This window comes from Sinohyriopsis cumingii, chromosome 4 (genome assembly GCF_028554795.1).
Source record: "Sinohyriopsis cumingii isolate HCF-2022 chromosome 4, ASM2855479v2, whole genome shotgun sequence".
NCBI lineage: Eukaryota > Metazoa > Mollusca > Bivalvia > Unionida > Unionidae > Sinohyriopsis > Sinohyriopsis cumingii.
In genome coordinates this window covers 35,453,450-35,466,778 of record NC_142964.1, presented here as the reverse complement: position 1 = coordinate 35,466,778, position 13,329 = coordinate 35,453,450, and the positions used below count along the sequence as shown (strand labels likewise).

At 38.4% G+C, this 13,329-nt stretch overlaps 1 protein-coding gene across 1 annotated transcript in view; it reads right to left on the bottom strand.

Annotated features, from left to right (window-relative positions):
• LOC149800924 (very-long-chain (3R)-3-hydroxyacyl-CoA dehydratase-like) overlaps positions 1-9,300 on the bottom strand; it is a 45,862-nt gene extending 36,562 nt beyond the window's left edge. Inside the window, exon 1 of the mRNA XM_089954986.1 lies at positions 9,166-9,300. Coding sequence (XP_089811112.1) covers positions 9,166-9,249 — 84 coding nt within the window. The 5' untranslated portion in view covers positions 9,250-9,300. The remainder of the gene's footprint in view (positions 1-9,165) is intronic.
• Between the last annotated feature and the right edge of the window lie 4,029 nt (positions 9,301-13,329).

The following is a 13,329-nucleotide window of genomic DNA, read 5'->3' as shown; positions in this document are numbered from 1 at the left end:
TTTTGATTTTTAACGTAGCTTTAACAATTTTTCAGTCATATCGCTACGATGTCTGCAGTGTGGCAGTTTATAGTGATTCTAGTACTGGGGCATTATGCCGCAGACATGTAGCATGATGTCCAACCGAGTCACATTATCCTGACACCAGGCTGACCAGTCCTAACAATAACCTCTTAATGCTGAACGCCAAGAGAGGCAGCTGTTAGTACCATTTTTTAAGTCTCTGGTATGACTTGGCCGAGGATCGAACCCACGACCTCCCGCATCCGAGGCGAACGCTCTAACCACAAGGCCATCGGAGCGGTACAAAGTGCAGAGAATGCTGGCATAATTTTATGTTGCTTTCATGTGCCATGACTGAGATTTCTTTATGTGCGGTAATTATGGAATTTATGCATTATCTAAAGCTCCAATGTGCTTATAAAATTAGCAGAACTAGTACAAAGTACACTAACTTCAGCAGGTATTAATGTTGAGAAAATGAATTCTGCCATCATAGACAATATTAGCTTCTGATAGTGCAATTATAAATGTTTCTAATATAAATTAAAACATGTATAAAAAATTTAAAAGGTTATTGCCTTTTTTTTTACCTTTGAGCTAGCAGTTTTTTAAGAGCTTTGAGAACTGCACATCTGAAATATGTGCTATAACCCAACCTACACCCATCAATCATAATCAAAAATAAAGGGAATTAAGGTTATTTTAACAATACCTCAGGTATATGAGGTCATTTTTAAATAACCATAATAACCTGTTCTGAAAAGCTGGGAAATTATTTTTCTTTAAAAATTGGACCCTATGCAAAATGCAAAACTATGCAGCAGAAGCCAAAAGGGCTGACACTTGTACATCTGAAACAAATCCCAGGAATTCAAGATTAAATGTCTTCAATTTTACCTGGTGAGTTTTGAAACAATCTGTAATATTTCTGAGCAATAACAAGATTTTCAATTGGCTGTTGTGTCCGCCATATTGGATATCAACCAGGCATTATTTATAAGTCTTTTTGGGGAAAACCCCACATGAATATGACCATCCATGCAAAGCAAGAAATAACAAGATTTTCAAGATGGCTGCCATAGTGGACATACTGGTTGCCAGATCAGCACCATTTTAAGATCATCGATACATCATAAGAAGCTTTTGTTGAAAACTACATATAAATATGCATCCATCTAGAAGGAACAGCAGTAACAAGATTTTCAAAACGTCCATCATGGCAGGTATATAAGAGGTTAGATCTGCACTGTTTTTTCATTATAACCAACTTGACATCTTCTGATGAAAACTCCATGTCAATATGACTTTCTACTGAGGAGTAGTTGTAACTATTTTCAACATAGCAGCCTTGGCAGCCAAAATGAATGTCAAATCAGGTCCATTCTCATTTAGATTCAACTAGATATCACAATGTCTGTTGGTGAAAATCTTATGTTTATATGACTATCCATATTGGAGGAGTAGCACTAACATTTTCTTGATGAGAAGCAATAATGTAGTTTTTGTGCAAGAGAACAAATTTTTATGATGTAATTCTCACCTGCTACTGTTGTATAGGTAATACTTTTCAGGGAGGAAAACACCCTGACTGAATGATTAAAATTTAGCCTCTCATTAAAGTGAATGAGAAGCTTCCAGAACAATGGATCACACATGCAGAAAAATCTCACACATTTTAAGCATGCATGCTGGCATCCTTTGCTATTTAGATGGAACAGTTTAGCTTAGTGGGACATCAGTGCTGGGCAGGAGGAGGGATGCTGGCATCCTTTCCTATCTAGATGGAACAGCTTAGCTTAGTGGGACATCACTGCTGGGCAGGAGGATGGATGCTGGCATCCTTTCCTATTTAGATGGAACAGCTTAGCTTAGTGGGACATCAGTGCTGGGCAGGAGGACGGATGCTGGCATCCTTTCCTATTTAGATGGAACAGCTTAGCTTAGTAGGACATCAGTGCTGGGCAGGAGGACGGATGCTGGCATCCTTTCCTATTTAGATGGAACAGCTTAGCTTAGTAGGACATCAGTGCTGGGCAGAAGGATGGATGCTGGCATCCTTTCCTATTTAGATGGAACAGCTTAGCTTAGTGGGACATCAGTGCTGGGCAGGAGGACAGATGCTGGCACCCTTTCCTATTTAGATGGAACAGCTTAGCTTAGTGGGACATCAGTGCTGGGCAGAAGGATGGATGCTGGCATCCTTTCCTATTTAGATGGAACAGCTTAGCTTAGTGGGACATCAGTGCTGGGCAGGAGGACTGATGCTGGCATCCTTTCCTATTTAGATGGAACAGCTTAGCTTAGTGGGACATCAGTGCTGGGCAGCAGGACAGATGCTGGCATCCTTTCCTATTTAGATGGAACAGCTTAGCTTAGTGGGACATTAGTGCTGGGCAGGAGGACGGATGCTGGCAAGAGCAACAAGTACTGCATCATTAAATTTAGCTTTACTGCCACCATCAACAAATTACATTTTATAATGATCTCACAATTGATGAATAAAAAACAAATACCAGGATTACTCACCCTCACAGAAGAGCAGGAAACTCCTGTGGGATGGAATCTGCATGGGCCACTTTCTGAACAATGATGACTGGGCCCAGTGAGAGAATGCCTCCACCTTTGAGGGCGAACATATCAAGGCAACAGAAGGAGAAAGTTGTGTGAGAGTGCCAAAATGTGGTTTTCATCACATCCTCCAAAGATGAATGAGTTAGATAAGCCAGTCAGGCAGCAATATCTCGAATCTCATGGCATTTAATTTTCATGAAAGACAAGTAGATCCCTAACAGCAAGGGACTGGAAAGCTCTCCTAACTATAATAATGCAAAGCTGAAATATCAGCTAAACGTTTAAAGGGGAGGTTCCTAGTCTTCCTCCTCTCTTTAAGGGCTGCTAAGCAAAAGCATGAAGCCCTAACTGGACATACAAGTTTATCTTGGTCATTCCTGGTGGAAGAAATGAAGGAAGCTGGTTCTTTGCTAAAATGTCTGTCTGGCAAAGAAGAGAAACTGCTGACTTATAATTCACAGTGAACCTGACACAGCCCTGCTGTATGGATAGGACATGAAGCTTGCTCCATTGTCATGCAGATTCTAAGGTGAGCAAGAAAACCATCTTAAGGGAAAGTTTCTCAAACAAAGCTTCATATAAACATTCATACCTAGGATTATTTAAAGACCACAAGACACAAGAGAGATTCCATTTTACATCAGAAAGCAAGACACTGGTCTTTGCGATTTGAAATACCTGGCTGGGTCTGCTAAGTGAGAATCTATCCCAATGGCAGGGAATTTTGAGATGTGGAAAGAGCTGCTTGATAGCCCTTAATTGTATCTGAGCACTGTTTCTCTTTGAAAAGAAAGAGAAGAACCAAATTGGCCACTATGCTCACAGAGGGATAGCTAGGTCTGACACATTGAAAACTATAACAACCACAACAAATTCTCCAGCTGGCATCATACACCTAAGATACTGATCTTCTCCTGGACTGAATAATGTACTTGGCAACTTTGATCAACAACTTTTCTTTGAGAAGATATTGTCTGAGGTAAGCTGAGCATGAATGTGGAGAATCTCAGGGCTGTTGTGTAGGAGATAGCTCATGGTGCGTGAGGAGGTCTCTCCTGAGATAACATCCTGGAAGGGTCTACCTGCTGATTGAGAAGATCACTAAACCCACAACCACTGGGGTTGCAGAGGGGCTATTACAAACAGCTGAGCCTTGGAGTGCCTGACTTTGTGTAGGATCATCCTGAAGGTTGTGCAGGCATAGGTGAATAGATAATCCCATTTAAAGCTGAAAGTGTCAACTACCCAGGTCCTTTGGTCAGGGACTGGGGATGTGTACAATGGGAGCTTGTTCTTCAGCTTGGTGGCAAACTAGTCAACCAAGTGAGTTCCCCAAAATTAGAACAGGCAGTCTGCCACAAATTGGTGGAACAACTATTCCATAAGAACCATCTTCCCTTCCAATGACAGAATGTCTGCCAAAATGTTCTTGCCAGGAATGTGGCAAATTCAGAGAAATATTACTTTTTAAGCTTTCCAGTGAAAGTGGTTCCAAACCTCCAAACTGGGAAGGTGCAAGCCTGCATCCTTGTCTCGTGGCACTATGATAAACAAATTATGACTGGTTTTAACTCATTCACTCCCAGAGATTATATTAATTTTTGCCTGAAATGGGGGTAGGAAATGCATTTTTGGGGTAACTTTTGAATGCATCCAAATACATTTGCTTCCGAAAGTTTTACATTTTGCCTATGTAAATGTTCAGAAGTATACAAATTTGACCCTTTTTTGTGTCCTGGACCCATGATTTTCAGCCTCTGGCCACTTTTTACTCCAAATCTCAAGCCAAGCCAAATGTTTGCAATGGTTCACCAGTCTGTGCAGTTTGGACTGGTTTGCTTTAGAGCTCAAGCCAAAAAGTAAAAAATCTGGACACTAACTCCAGTTCTGCAACTGGTAATTTTTGGCCTAAAATTCTCAAAAATTGGTTTCTCCCTATTGTAGTTTGTAACACAAATATAAAGTCTACGTGTCACTGTATAACTACATCTGTCCACTTTTAAGTAATACCACCCATTTCTGATGTATCAGAAATGATGTTGACATTACAGAGCTCGGAAGTAGGGTATAACATGATGAGTAAATATGGCATGCAGGGTTAATGAGTTAATAACTGTAAAAACAAAGACGAACCTTTTACAAAGACAATCATATATGGAAAATGATAATAAACGTATTAAAAACAAAGACAAAGACCTGATACACCCTAGTCATTACAGACTGACTCCAATGACAAACAATCTAACTCTGCCACCACAGTGAAGCACCTGAAGGTTTCTAATTATGACATTATTGGGATTAAGCGGCTTTTGCTAAAGATAAAGAAACAATATAAAACTGCAAATTGACTATGTACATCCTTAACTGCTCCCTTTTTGAAGAAACAGGAATTTACATGACTCTGGTACAACAATGACAATGAGTGTCAAGTACTGAAGTCTGACTTATGGTCTGCTGCAGGTTTGATGAAACAGGAAGCCAGACTCAACTTTTGTTGCTTAGAACAAGCCTATGAAGCAGTTATATATATGAAACATTTTTTTTTATAAAAATGATCAGTGTCTTTTATTAATTAAAATGATCAGTTTCTTTAATCCCCAGTAAACCCTGCTAAATGGTTGTGGTTACAGAGGATTAAATAAAGATCAAGATCACTTGTATTTTACTGTGTTTATTTTGCACTGCATACAATCATGGATTTTGACTAAAAATTATGGTCACTGGTCACATTCTGCAGATGGTCACTCACAATGTTGCACTTACATAATAAAATCAATCTATGCACGATGACTATGGTCATAAATGACAAGTGGTCACTCACAGCATAAGTCATTCCAGACAAATTTTTGCAAACAGCAGTAACTTTGTATGACCAAATTTGCTAAATTTGTACTATTAAGCACTCGGGGTCACATTCAAAACTGGTAGAAAGATTTTTAGTACTTAACTTCAACTAAACATACTGGAGTATGAGTGAAAAGGAACAATATGATTTTTTCTGGAATAATGTTAAAATTCTCACTTTATCTAATTTAGCAACTGTACAAAATAGGGGACAGCTCCAGTGGCCTAGTGGTTGAAGCGTCCACCTCAGATGCGGGAGGTCGTGGGTTTGATGCCCGGCCAAGTCTTACCAATGATTTATAACAAATGGTACTAACAGCTGCCTCACTTTCCACTCAGCATTAAAAGGTTAGTGTTAGGACTGGTCAGCCTGGTGTCAGGATAATGTGACTGGGTGGGACATCATGCTACATGTCTGCAGCATGATGCTCCATTGCTAGATATCACTATAAACTGCCACACCACAGACATCGTAGCCAAATCACACACACATACAAAATAGGGAGTAAAAAAAGATGGTGTGCATCAGATGCACTATGTTTAGTTATACTGCATTCTCTGCATTCCTTTCATTTAGTTTGTGTTCTTTTTCCTGCTATCTAAAAAAATATATTTAAAAAAATCACGGGTAAGTGACAGTTGTGCGACAGTCGCAACTTTCTGTGCGGTAATTGGTGCAGACCATCTAAAGTCCTAGAACGTAAAGACACATCACCCGATATTTTTGTTCTGAAAACCAACATGGGCTATGTCTTATATTGTAGGACCAGACCATCCATAGCATAAATGGTAACAGGCTGATTCGGACCATGGCTGATTCGGACCAGGCTTATTTGGTCTAAATTACGGGCTGATTCGGACCAGATTTCTGGCTGATTCGGACCAGATTTTTGGCTGATTCAGACCATGTGAAATATCAATAAGTTTCATCTGAGATTTAAATGTTACATATTTGTTTAAGACACAATATTTCTCGTTATTTCCCAGGTACACCTCTCCCTCGATAACTCGCGCACAACGTGGTCCACAAACATAGACTGCACTATAAGCAAGGTGCGAGTTACCGAGGGACCTCCAAGAATTGAAAAAATTCACTATGACATCGAGAAAACTGTCCGGGGGGGGGGGGGGGGGCACCATTAGGGAACTGGGCTGATAAATCACTGCATCCTCATTTTACAATCATGATGATAATAATTTTTAATAATGCGCTTTTTCTAATGAAGTTGTTTACATTATTTTGTTTAAATAACATTTTTTTCTTCAAAATATCCAACATATGAAAGATCGTTCCAACTGGTTTGAACAACCATCACGTGTACAGGAAAAATTACTTCACTGCTTTTGTTTTCTTGATGAGTCTGGTTCCCATAGCGGAGTTTATTAGTACCTTGCCAAATCGGTAGGCTGTAATTTGGGAACTAGACTAACTGTTGATACACCACCAAACAAGATTCCTTTTTTTTTTTTTAAAACACACGACACTTATTTCGTGACATGTCTACGTCAGAACTCAATTTTTTATTGTTCAATTAGTACAATGTTAATGTCGTGATTTCATTGGAAGTAATAATGAAATTTCTTATCATCCCTGAGGATATCTCTAAATGCCACTTCAGGAATTCTCTGAAACTCGCTTGCTCACAAATGGTCCATATCCGTGAAATCAAACTCTATATTTTACGAAGTATTCATTTCGCTTAGCTGCCTTGTTATCCTTGATCACAGTTATGAAAGAGTCGGTTAATTTAAGGTAGTTTCTGTTACATACACAATAAGGTTTATTACAGTGTTCGATTGATCAAATGAAGTGAGTTCACCTGACATATGACCGAGACCGCTAGATTTTAAGTTAGTCCGATTTTTGTGCCCTTTAACTTTTCTTTTATTCCACCTCTTTTTTTTATTTATTCAAAAGACATAATTAACGTGATAATACACAGATGGCCAGCTTTTAATTCATTGCAACAATACAACAAATACTTCCGCAAGTCAGTTATCAAAACACGGTCGGCACTTAATTAGGTTCTCAGAGAAACGCTCGCGGTCATTGCTGTTATGGTAGAATGACACATTTTACGTTTAATTACAAGAGAACACATTACATTTATGACAATTACACTTAAAAGGAACAATAAGATGGAATTAGAACACAAATTTCAATTGATAAAAAATTATTTGATTTGTATTTATTTATTAAAGTACTGCCTCCACTCGGTGTAAGTGACATTTTCATTGATCAAAATTTCCTTATGTATCGTTAATTGCTGTGTACTAGAAATGTCGTTTGGAAAGAAAATGTAAAATACTGTATGAACTATTTTTAAATTTGATATTTCACAGTGTTGATTAAAATTTCCAGGTCCTATCTACCGTTTTCAACGATAAAACGAGTGATACATCAAAGTTTCCATTACCAATTTTGATCGCGATTTTCTTCAAGTTCAACAAATAGGGATACATTTTTGTGGTATTTTCGGTTTTAAAAAATGGGAACCATGCTTGACACTGCATTATAAGCGGGTTTGCGAGTTATCAGGGCACGAGTTATCGAGGGAGTGGTGTACGCTGAGCAGTTCAAATACGCATTGAAGGAATCGATCATTATATTGCATTTAAGGAATCGATCATTAAATTGTATGCAGATTGTTGGGGACAAAAATCGCTAAAATAGTGTCCATGCAGCAACATTTATTCATACATATTGATCTGAGTTTACATTATTTGTGTCCACACATACAGATCTCGGTAGGTTTATGCCTAGATTTATGTAGAATTTATTTACACTGTCTATTTTGCTATATACTAATAGTACTATATAAAACTTCTATCTTAAAGGAGAAAGCGAGGTGCTGTACAATTTTTGATTTAGTTCGATAAAATATCACACGTCAATATCATACATTTATATTCTTCTAATGTTGTGGACCTTGTAAAATGAATTATATTTTAATAATATTTGTTTTAAGCAATGTCTGTTAATGTTTTTCTAAATTCATAATCTATCTTTAAAGTGTCGAATTTTGAATAAGTATTGAACCTTAAACACACACACACACAGATATATATATATATATATATATATATATATATATATATATATATATATATATATATATATATATTCTTTATTTTGGTTGAAAAAATCTAAATGCTATAGTTAATATGAAGTTGTTCTGATTTCGGTTAGAAATTTGCTAACAACTGTCTTACGTAAATTTAAATGCCGAATATCAACATTTTATATTCTCTTAGTATGTCTGCAAAAACAGTAATAACTACTAAACTAAATAATGTGTGTGTCACACGGTTTTTCTTATAATAGTTCATATGGTCCGAATCAGCCCGTCATTTGGGCAGAATAAGCCCGTCATTCGGGCCGAATCAGTTACGGTCTGAATCGGAAACGGTCCGAATCAGCCAGCATTCGTATAAATCTAAGTTGGGTTGTTTCAATCAGAAACTATTTTCTTAACACCAAAATATATACCCCATTTTAATTTTTGGTTCTAAACATGTACTCTAACGTATTTATTTTAACACCATAATTTACGAACAGAATGATTTTATTTTCCCCTTAATAAAAATGCTAACATTTCTGGAACTTTCATACGATGCAGGGGAAATAACTCTTCCTTTGAGCTATACCGGTTATAAAACCAACTAGTTCTTATTGATAGTGAACACTTGCAAGCAAAATAGATAAATAATCATGGTGTCTATATAAATTCATTCCATGCAACTAACTGTCACATCTCTAAGATCAACTTTGAGGAAAATTTGGTCATCTTTCTGTCCCCAATACACAAGCGGGTTCAGGGTGTCCGCCATTGCACTAGTCCGCAGTTAAAATAAGGTCGTGTCTAACAAACGATTTGAGCGCAGAGGGAAATAAAACGCTGCACCAATAAAAGCAACATTTAAAAAAAATACAAATAAAAAATACATAAACACCCAGTTTTAATTGTAGTAAGAACCATGCGCGATGAATGTGGAGATATCCAGAACCTGAGAGAAGGTGACAAGAGGCAAGTACGTCGATTAAGAACATTCAAATAGACAACATGGGCCACCATCTGATAATAGGAAAGTAAGAGGAACAGAGAGATCTAAACTAACATAAAGAAGCCAACAAGGGACTAAACGTTCAATATCAAAGAATAATCATTAAGAAACCAGCGAATAATGATTGTACAGGCATAATTTTAATAGGCTGCAAACATTATATAAAGAACATAGAAAGAAGGATCAGACCGATGCCAACAATAACAAAACGGAGTGAGAGAAAATCAGAAGATTATTCAAGGGGTGGGGGCTGAACTGAAAAGGAACAATTAAAAAGAACGGATCTTTAAAATAACAGTGATAATAGATCAAAAAAAGTGACGAGAAAGGGGCAAAATTTAATTTAAACGTTTTTGTTCACATTTTGCCAACAAAAAAAAGATAATTAACATTTGGGTAATGAAAACAAATATATAGATTTCAAAACAAAAGACTTATACCATGAAAATATATTCAAATAAGGCTAATAATTAGATCGAGAAGTGTTGTTACAGGGCAGAATTTTGCGTTGCAAAGGCGAGGAGAGAGAGAGAGCGAGAGCATTACCAAAGGAAACATAAGGATAGACAGACAAACCAGGCGAACAAAAACCGAAATAAGTACAGACAGGACGAGATCAAATGAAGAATAACATAAAGCGATTATAAGAACAGGTGCATGTATGTATGTATGTATGCATGTGTGTATGCATGCATGCAAGCACGCATGTATGCATTCCTAGATGTATGCATGAATGTATGGTATGTAAGTAGTTAATGGGGATACCTTAGCGTCAATGAAATAGCAGTCAAAAAGGTCGTGGGAACGTTTAGCGTCAATACTTTTCAGACACCCCACCACTACCAAGAACGCTTAGCGTCAAGGTGAATTGAACATGGGGAATATTGGGACTGTATAGCGACAAGGAACAGGTTAGATGACGTCACGGTACTGAACATTGGTAACAATGTTGCTAGGGCTGACCTTAATTTGAAAAAAAACTAAAACGCCTGGCGGAGCGGGACTGGCGGGACATAGACATATATAACACATATAACATACATACTTGCCTAGATTGATGAAAATCAATATATAACATATATAAGAATAAGTATTATGAACATGAATCTATCATACCTTAAAAATTGACCCACATTTTTTGTTTAACATCATTCCGTTAACATAGAGGGCGTCGCATAGGTCTTCTTCTGTTCCTCAAACTTCTTCTCACTTCTGATCTTTCTTTCTATGTTCTCTTCAGACAGCCTTGTCTCTCCGCATAGATTCTTCTTTTCCAAACGCTCGTATCGGTGATCCGGATGATTGTCCATGATGATCTGACATACATGGGTAGGTCCGTATGGAACAACATTGACGATACTAATGTAGAGGATTTAGGGAATGAAGTGAAATGCTGTTATTTATAGTGGAAAAGCGGATCGAAACGGATTGCTTTTTTTCATCAATACGCGTTACAAAATTTAGTCACTGTACGGAGTCTGTCTTCCAATCCGAAGAGAGCTGCCTGTGATGTCACATTCCCTATATCGATGCGTTAGCGTCTGTGTGCAGTGACTCAATGCGACAGAATTTTCAAAACATGACAGAAACTAAGAAGACGATGAATTGGGGTGCACCAGCTGTGGAGACGAGAAGCGATGGCATAGCAGCGCAACGAAAGTAAATACAGTCCTACTTCCAGAAGAGACCGATTTTGTTTGACATTTAGTGCGTTTTCTCTCTTCTTCGCAAGAATTTTTCCTGTAAAAGCACCTTCGCCACCTTCTCCTTCTTTACCACACGTCGAAGATATTAACAGAGACAGAAAGAAGAATTGCAGAAAGTTTTACAGCAGCAGAAAGAAGCAAAACACGTTTTTCTCCTTCAGCAGCAACAATAATAAGAAGTAGAGGCAAGAAGAAGGAAACGACAGGAAGAAGAAGCACCAGCAGTGAAGAAACAAGGTCTAGGACAGAAGGAGGATAGAGAAAGTCAAACAGTGACATTTTGGCAGAGGTAAGGAGTCTGAAACAAATGTACCAGACTTCTTCATTACGACAAAAGACCTTCCTACACCTAAGATACCAGCCCTAGTGATTTCTACCAAATCATCATCGACACGAGCAAGTCTAGAAAAAGGCATTGGCTGTGGCAAAGGCTTAAGGAAGTTAAAATTGATTGCTTCCCGTTCCTGAGTTTCTTTAGGGTTTTTTATCATTAAAAAAAACAACACCCAACGGTCATTTTCAGGGCCACACACGTCTCTCGAAAAGAGACAGCAAACACTTTGCCAAAATCAATTAAAACTTAAAATCCCTTTTTACTCAATGAAGTACGCGCGCGCGCGCGCGCGTGTGTGTGTGTGTGTGTGTGTGTGTGTGTGTGTGTGAGTGTGTGTGTGGGTGGGTGCGTGAGTGTAGATTCTTATTATGATTATAAAAATCAAAACCAATTGACAGTTACGTTTTCTATCATGTCTATCCTGTTACAAATTTTACAATCCAATTCACAACACTTTAAATAGTTCATAGACTTCTGTGTGTTTCTTTTTCTGTCTCTGTTTTTTTTAATTTCACTTTCACAGCTTTTCCTCCTCTTCTACCTCGCTTTCTCCTGGTCTTCTTATCCTCTCATTTTTCTCTTTCTGCACTCCTAACCCCTCTCTTCCTCTTGCTTCTGTTGTATTTTAGAGCAGTCTGAATACCAACGTCCTGTCTCTTGATGATGATAACAGGTATCTTGACTTTTGTCTCTTCTGACACCTGTCTTGCTTTTTTGACGGTCTCAACACTCTGCAGCCTAATGCCCTTTCTTTCTTTTTTTTTTTTCTTCTTTTTTAGTTTTTACAGATATAGCAAGTATCTTGACTTTTATCTTGAAAAGAGGGGGAGTAGTCCGTCGGCTTGTCTAAAGAAAACTTGCGTACGACACCTCGCAAAGCTCTGATTAGAAGTTCGATTTGTGTGGGCTCTTTCATCGTTCTGGTCGGTTTGAGAGTGAAATGAATACTGGAAGGGAAGACACTGGCCCTTTATATAGAGAAGATACTGGACATAGGGGATCAATGCGTTCAAAATGTAGTCATTTGACTTTTTGCAGTCAAGATGAAACGATCGCATCATTTCGTGGAGAAAGGAGAAGAAATTAAGAGAGAGAAATGTGATATGTCGCATCGCACAGTAGCTGGAGTCTTGGCTCAGATTAACGGCAAGGATTTTGAAGATGACATGAGGGAGCCAGAATCCAGACCCAGAGAGTCTACACCCAACCAAAGTCCACCATTAACTCCTCAAAAGTACTACAACATTCGAGCACTCCGCTAGAAACTTTAGAACTACGGCTTACACGTACACGGTGAAGTTCAAAGTCTGAAGCATCTGAGAAAGCAGAGTGGTTCGTCGCTAAGGTTTGGATTCTTTGTTAACCACACTGAAACGGCAATGTGAAATCAAAGAAGTCGATCGCTTGAGACTTTCCGTTCATCACGACAGATTGAAGTCCCCCGTTTCGGATCGAGTTTAGCAGCCCGGCAGAACTGAGACCTTTAAAAGTCATCGACAAGATTCAACACGTGCAACAATCCAACGACACTGTTCATGACCTGTGTCTCTTCCCCAATGGACAAAGACGCGAAAATGTTTTATTGGTGGTCGAACATCGGAGGAACCAAAAAGAGTCTCGACCGAATTTACAACCCTCAATACAAGATGTGTTCGGCTCGTTCCATCGTCGTAGGACGAACGTATGTTGACAAGAATGACACGGTAGATTGGAAAAGAGCCTGGAAAACTATTCAACAATCGCACCGGGCCAAACAATGAAGAGAAGCAGAACTCCTGTTGCAGCAAGTGGAGCTATCCAAAGATA